Source organism: Vanacampus margaritifer, chromosome 2 (genome assembly GCF_051991255.1).
Source record: "Vanacampus margaritifer isolate UIUO_Vmar chromosome 2, RoL_Vmar_1.0, whole genome shotgun sequence".
In the NCBI taxonomy this organism is placed as follows: Eukaryota; Metazoa; Chordata; class Actinopteri; order Syngnathiformes; family Syngnathidae; genus Vanacampus; species Vanacampus margaritifer.
In genome coordinates this window covers 11312081-11319958 of record NC_135433.1, presented here as the reverse complement: position 1 = coordinate 11319958, position 7878 = coordinate 11312081, and the positions used below count along the sequence as shown (strand labels likewise).

General features: G+C 36.3%; 1 protein-coding gene across 1 annotated transcript; it reads left to right on the top strand.

Annotated features, from left to right (window-relative positions):
* Positions 1–7828, top strand: litafd (LITAF domain containing). The gene is made up of 5 exons (XM_077559522.1): positions 1–122; positions 4318–4361; positions 4448–4522; positions 5632–5827; positions 6976–7828. Exons 2-5 carry the CDS (start codon positions 4322–4324, stop codon positions 7094–7096), a joined length of 432 nt encoding a protein of 143 aa, XP_077415648.1. The 5' UTR covers positions 1–122; positions 4318–4321; the 3' UTR covers positions 7097–7828.
* Positions 7829–7878: the final 50 nt, after the last annotated feature.

Sequence of the window (7878 nt, the reverse complement as noted above, 5' to 3'; positions counted from 1 at the left end):
GTTTAGAGATACAGGTGACACGGCTCCGCCTGGCAGTGTTGTCGCGTCTGGACCGTCGATAGCGGCAGTTGTGGCAGCAGCTCGCACACAAGTTTGCTCACTGACAGCAAAACCTGGACCAGGTGAGACTTTTTATTTATTTATTTTTTTTACCAATCCCTCTCTTATTATGGACATGTAGGGGTGAGGATTTAGAGTGGCAGAGGTCAAAAAGGGGGTTGATCATTGGCTTTCAAGGTTTTATACTGTTCTACTGATAAGAATGTTCTTGAGGATTAATTGCCGAAATATCCAAAATGAAAAAGATGGAACCATTGACGAAAATCAGCGATAGGTTCAAGGTGGTTTGTTTCTTTGGTCGATGTGAAACGTATACGTCTTCTGCTTGACTGCGTCGTACCCAATTTTATTCAGATTTCACTTTGCAAGCAATATTACATCATTTTAGATACAAAATGTACACAGTATGTCCAGTTGATTCCCAAGGTGGATTGTCCCTATAAACTGTTCTCTTTTTGTCTCAGATTTTACTCATCAGAATGTATTTCTTCTGCTGAAATGTGACTTTTGTCATTTCGTTCAGATTTCACTTCAGTATTGATGAGAAACAGATCAAGCAAAGACCGATGATGAAATGCTTTTTTATGGTCTTAAAGTCTATAGTTCTCTTTCTGTATCAGACATACCAATCAGAACATTTGCGGCAGATGTGATCATGCAATACGAACAATTATTATTATTTTTTTTTTTATGATTCCTTCTATGGGTAGTGACAATCCAAACAATGTCATTGTCCTCTGAAGGCGCAGCCACAACTTCAAGGCAGCACTGGAACACAGTGGTTGAGTTCACATTGTCAAAGAATAGAGGCATTATTGTAATACAGCAGATTGAATACACTCTATAGTATGGGAACAGCAGCGGCAAATTTGGCATAAATGTTTTGTAAAAACATAACAATTGATATGTTTGAAGTGACATTCTCTTTTAGGTACGGAAGCCTTCTTGAAATTGTGTTATTTCATCTTTTTTTTTTCCCCAGCCAAATAAAATGCAATTTTAAGGGGATAACTATTGATTCAAAAACAATGATATTGTCCGGTCTCTAATGTGGTTGCTAGAAAATAGCATTTTTAATTTGTGACATTGAAGTGGTGGGGCCCAAAAGTGATACTCATTTTCACGGGGGTTTCTTGCGGTGAAGTTTGTGGACGCACTATAAAACGTAATGATGATAATGCATCAGATTTCTAAAGCGCTTTTCTGGACACTCAAAGACCCTTTACAATGGATACATTATTCATGCGCTCACACATTCACACTCAAAACTTCACTTGAAAAGACTCATACATGTTCTCTTGTGGCAGAATGCGTGGACGCAATATTTCAGCTTGACTGACCTTATTTAGGGTTAGGGTTTGGCATTTTTAGACTTTTTTTTATTTATTCTATTTTTTGCATTTTTCCTTTGGCAGGGTACAATGCAAAAAATAAAATCTCGCCCAAATTGAATTTCTCCCTTAAACACAAAACACTTTTCTTCTTTGTCTGCCAAGATAATTCTTCTTACCAGGCAATATTTGTATAAGATCATTTAACATGGCTTGAGCCATGTTTCCCCTTAAAACTATTCAAATGGATACTTTAGGTATATATAGTAGGTATATATAGGTAAACTATAACTTTGTTTTAAGATTGTATTATTTTAACACATTCACTGCCATTGACGACTATACACGTCAAAAATTCATGCGAACTATTGCTATTAGTTTAACTTTTTTTCATTTCATTTCATTTTTTTATGAACACCTAGATTTTTTATTGTGCATTTATAACAGATATAAAATTATCATGTGATTAATTACGATTAAAGGTCCCTTATTTTTATTTTTATTTTTTAATTAGGCCCGTCAGGCGATTACATTTTTTTATTGTAATTAATCACATGACTTTACTTGTTAACTCACGATTAATCACAAATTTTATATCTGTTCTAAATTTACACCCAAAAAAAGTCTAGGTTTTCATACTCTTGTTAGCAAAAGTGGAAAAAAATGCTAAACTAATAGAAATAGTTGAATTTTTTTTTTTAATGAATTTTTTACGTCTATAGCCGTCAATGGCAGTGAATGAGTTAATGATTACTATTATCTTCAAATTGTATATGTATGAGTAATATCTAGGGAAAAAAATAAAATATTAGCATATGCAGTCTTGCTTCAATGACATAATACAATCCTCATTTTAAGCCCCGTTTTTTTGCTGTAAAGTCAGCTGTTAGATGTCAAACGACACACACTGTTAATTAGCTGATTACCCGTGGCTGCCTGCTCCTTTGTGAGCTAATTAAAGAGGATGAACATTCCTCCTTCAGTCTGGTTCAACCAGCACAGATGCCACATGCATTCGGACCACACCTTTGGCTCAGATGTGATGTCTATGACTTGCAAGGTGACGCAGGTGGGGAGTTGTGACTCTTGTTGTCGTGACCACAGAATGCAGACTGACCTGATCTCGAACTTTTTTTCTTTTATATATACGTATACAAGTCATCCACATTAGCTCGGCTACTTATGAATGTGTATGCGTATATTGTACGTATTGCATTCATCATAAAGGGTTCAAAGATTATGCTTCCAAGGGTTGGCAACTGGCAGCCCAGCTAGCATTGAGGGGCCCAACATAGGGGCCCCAATGCACTCTTAAAACAGTTGGGTCAAAAGTAACCCAATTATGGATAAAAATAATAATAATTCGACCAATCCACTTTATGGGTCAATTTGACCCAACTTTCTGGGTTGTGATATACAAAATGCCCCAATTTTTTGACCCAAGTAAAGGATCTGACCAATCTTGATGAATTGTTTTACACTATAAGACCCATTTCTTGACTCAAAGTTGGGTCAAATCGACCCAAATAGAGGATGGTTCCATTTTTGACACATAGTTGGGTTATTTTTGACCCAACTGTTTTTACAGTGTACTTTGCCTGTTGCTCATGCTGCGAATTGTTTTGATTTAAAGCAATGTGGCATATGAATATCTGTGGGAGCCAAGCCCTAGTCATTATCCGCAGCTCCGTAAATCATCTGGCGACGGCGGCATCCGCGTCGCTGCTGCATGCAACTGTCAGAGCCCGTCCTTTCATCTCTTGCACGTAATGGAATCTCAGCACAATAATGCACGTCACGCCGCTCGCTTTGTGCCATGAGAGGCAAAGAGTGAAGGAGCAACCAGTTAGCCCGGATGTTAGCACGTGTTCATCGGCAAACACACGCAGAAGTTTTTTTTTTTTTTACAAAGAACAGACAAAGCAGTTCATTGTTTTCATTATTTAAAGCAAAAACTGTTTGTAATCCAGAAAGGGCGTGAGACATCAAAATCGTCACCTCACTAAATTAAAACATTCCCAGAAAACATGCAAAACGGAACCAAATACTGATTACATTATATTAATTAATAATTTCATTTCAGGAGTAGGATTGAATGGCCTTTGAAAAGGATGTAGCTGATTTTAGTTCATTTTTTAGGCAAAGAAAATTATCAAAATTAGTGATGGACAAATGAAGCTTCATGAAGCACTTGTAATATATTTTTAGATGGTTTTCTTGAATAAATGAAGCAGTGGAAATTGAATCAATTGCCTTTGCACAGAGCACCATGTAAGAGTAAAAAAAATATATCACAAGTGCTTCATGAAGCTTCATTTTCTCATCGCTAGTCAAAATATGTCTCAGGCCATTATTTTTATCTCATTCACTGCCACTGACGGCTATAGACGTCAAAAATGCATTTAAACTATTTCTATTATTTTAACATTTTCCCACTTTTGTTAAGAGTATAATAATAATATATTAATAATAATAATAATATAATAAGAGTATAATATATTTATTAAGAGCGTTATAAATGTCTAAAAGTCCTTTGCAAGAATTTAAGGGCCTGTCTGATAATTAATAACATGGCCAGGACCACTTTTGTGGTTCAGGGTTGAGTGCTTTATGAAAACAATTCAATTGACCGTCTGCAAAATGCCCAATGATGGCCTTTATCAGTTTCCTGCTGCGGCGCCGGTTGTTTTTTGTGTGTAAAAGAAACAAAAGACAAAACTGCAATTAAAGCCAATTGATCAGCGTGCCGATAGCTAGCCACACCCAAAAGGAAAAGCAGGCCAATTGGGGGCCACGCCCGGGCCTTTGCACTAGTCCAGGCTGCTGACGGCAAACATGCACGCTCTGCGCCCGCAGCAGCCGCAGCATGAGCACCAAAACATGTATGAAAATGAAAGACTGATTATTCTCATCTCTTCTCTTGTAGAATCATGTCAAACATTAAAAATCCTCCTCCTTACACCATCCCAGGTATGTTCAGCATCAACGCCATCGTTGCCGTCGTCATCGTCCTCATTTGCATTTTTCATCAGTGCTCCGTTTCTTTTATGCTTTAGTGGATCCTCCAGGACCGGTGAAAGTCTACAATGTCCATACTCCCTTCAACCCTGTTGGCACAGAGACTGTAACAGGTAACCACACATATGTGCTGTCAAAGTTAAAGCATTAAGTAATTAATTAATCACAACAAAAAAAATCGCATTAATCATGTATTAACGCAGATTAATCGCACTATTAATGTTAACAGCGGATGGTAAGGTTAAAGTAGCGCAGGTTGTGTTTGAGCAATAAACATAACTACATGCATTAAAGTAAAGCATTTAATAAATGTTTACGTATGACATTCAGAATATTTGTTCATGTCAAACTATTAAAGTCTTTTTTTTCCCCCATTTTAAATTATGCAAGTAAATAACTGATTAAAAAATAGGACGAGCGTGTGCAGTGGATCACATTTTTTTAAGACGTCCTCTTAACATTAAATGTAGAAGATAATTAAAATAACAGGTGATCGTTAAATTTTGCAGGCAAATTTTTTTTGATAAAAAGCCTTTTTAATTAAGCGATTAATCGTGATAAATAACAATTCTAAGATGTGATTAACTCACTCACTGCCATTGATGGCTAAAAACGTAAAAAAAATTGGTTACAACTATTTCTATTATTTTAACATTTTTTTTCCCTCTTTTGTTAACAAGAGTATGAAAAGCTAGAATTTTTTTATTGTACATTTAGAACAGATATGAAATTTGTGATTAATCGTGAGTTAATTACGATTTAAACTTTAATCACCTGACGCCCCAAATTTTTAATAATCTTTTCTTTTCTTTTTATTCATTCACTGCCATTGACGACTACAAACGTCGAAAATTAATTTGGACTTTTTCTATTAGTTTAACATTTCTTTCCACTTTTGTTAACAACAGTATGAAATCCTAGAATTTTTTTCATTGTACATTTAGAACAGATATCAAATTTGCCATTAATCGTGAGTTAACTATTGAAGTCATACGATTAATTACAATTAAAAAAATGAATTGCCTGTCGCCCCTAATTTTTAATAATCTTTTTTTTTAATGAATTTATGTCAGTGAATGAGTTCATCTGATTTAAAAAATATAGTCGTTTGACGTCTTTAACATATATATATATATATATATATATATATATATATATGTGTGTGTTTGCTATGCTATCATTTACAGTATTAATTATTTAACTGGTCGGTCCTCTCCATCAGTGCACACGAGTGGAAGCCCTGGCATAAGCGCAGGCTTCGACGATGGCAAGAAGAAGTTCACTAGCTACGACCAGGCGCTGGGTTATACTTCTGGCATGACCACGTGCCCCTCCTGCCAGCAGCAAGTTATGACCAACGTCAGTTACAAGCCGGGGACGTATGCCTGGCTCATGACTCTGTTGTTCCTCTGCCTCGGGTGAGCGACAGCTGCACACACACACACACATCGATGAAACATGGTTATTTTTGCACGGGCTACTTCGCATCCCAACAGACGCAAAACACTCTTGTTCAGAATCACTCTCTATCCACGAATCAGTTGGCCATTCAATAGTACTATTCAAATATGTATACACTTGCATAATGCCCTCGTGTATGCTACAATGCATCTTAACTCATTCACTGCTAGTGACGGCTATAGACGTCAAAAATTCATTTGAACTATTTCTATTAGTTTCACAATTTTTTCCACTTTTGTTAACGAGAGTATGAAAACCTAAAAAAAAATACTGTATTGTACATTTAGAACAGATATAAAATTTGTGATTAATCGTGAGCTAACTAGGGAAGTCATGCGATTGATTACGATTAAAAAAAAATGTAATTGCCTGACGCCCCTAATTTTTAATAATCTTTTCTTTTTCAAATCGTGTCAGGCGATTTACATTTTTGATGGTAATTAACTGCATGACCTCAATAGTTAACTCACAATTAATCACAAATTTGATATCTGTTGTAAATATACAATAAATTTATTTTCTAGGTTTTCATACTCTTGTTAACAAAAGTGGAAAAAATATGTTAAACTAACAGAAATAGTTCAAATGATTTTTGACTTCTATAGCCTTCAATGGCAGTAAATGAGTTAATTACAATAAAAAAAAATAATTGTCTGATGCCCCTAATTTAAAAAAAAAAGAAGAAAAGATTATTAAAAATTAGGGGTGTCAGACAATTAAATGTTTTAATTGTAATTAATCGCGTGACTTCAATAGTTAACTCACGATTCATTACAAATTTTATATCTGTTCTAAATGTACAATTTTTTTTTTCATTTTAGGTTTCCATACTCTTGTTAACAAAAGTGGGAAAATGTGAAACTAATAGAAATAGTTCAAATGAATTTTTGACGTCTATAGCCGTCAATGGCAGTGAATGAGTTAATTAAAAAGTATTGATCAACTACGGTCGCTAAAGAAAATCAAATCCAACCGGTGACGCTGTGGAGGCGCGCCGCTGTGAGAGCGCCTGCGAGTGCACGTCATCCCCTCGCGTCTGCTCTCTCCGATGTGGTTGTTTTCCCCCACGGGCTCCAACCAATGCATGTGCGTGTGCGTGTTACAGGTTGGCGGTGTGCTGCTTGTGCTTTCTTCCCCTGCTCCTCAAAAAATTCAAGGATGCGCACCACACGTGCCCTCGTTGTAATAGACTTCTGCACGTGGAGAAGAGGAAATGCTGTGACTGAGGCCCGCCCCGCACACACGCGCGCACACAGAGGTGGAAAATAAGAACCCCCACCCCACCCCCGCCCAACCCCCAACCCCACCCCTTCCCCCGCACACCAAATTGACAACAACAAAGTCACTTATTTCTATAGGTGGGCCTGCTTGAGCTGGCATGGCTTCCATGTTAAAACGATATGGGCCAATCCCGTTCATCTCCTCTCATGCACTTCTTTCTCCTGTTTACATAAACAACAACCAATAACCGTTGATTATTGTATACATAGTTCAAATGAAGGCTTGTACATACGTTTAAACCTATTGAGTGTTTTAAGGGATCAATCGTGATATTGAAAAGCGGTCGTGTTTGTGCCAGCGCGCCACAATGCAATAGAGTCAACTATTCAATGAGTGTACATCTCCGTTTATGAAGGAATTCATGCCGATAAAGATGTCATGTACAGCAACGAGTTTGAACCCACCAGCTACATGTAAAATAACTTTCCTTCTGATGAAAATGAAAGCAATAACAATTGTTATCTTTAATGTTTTCGCACGAATCATATTGCATATATGAAAAATGTCTATGCTTATTTTCTTCGACCTTTTTGAAAAATTAAAGCTATGAAACATACTCTTAATAAATAGGAAAATACATAAATACATCTCTTGCATGAACCCCACAGTAAGATGTCTCTCATGTACTAATTATTTCATGACCGTATTTGTCAAATAAAAAAAGCCTATATAAATGATATGCATGTGTGTCACGTTTTATTTTATCTTGTTTTTCATATTGATTTTG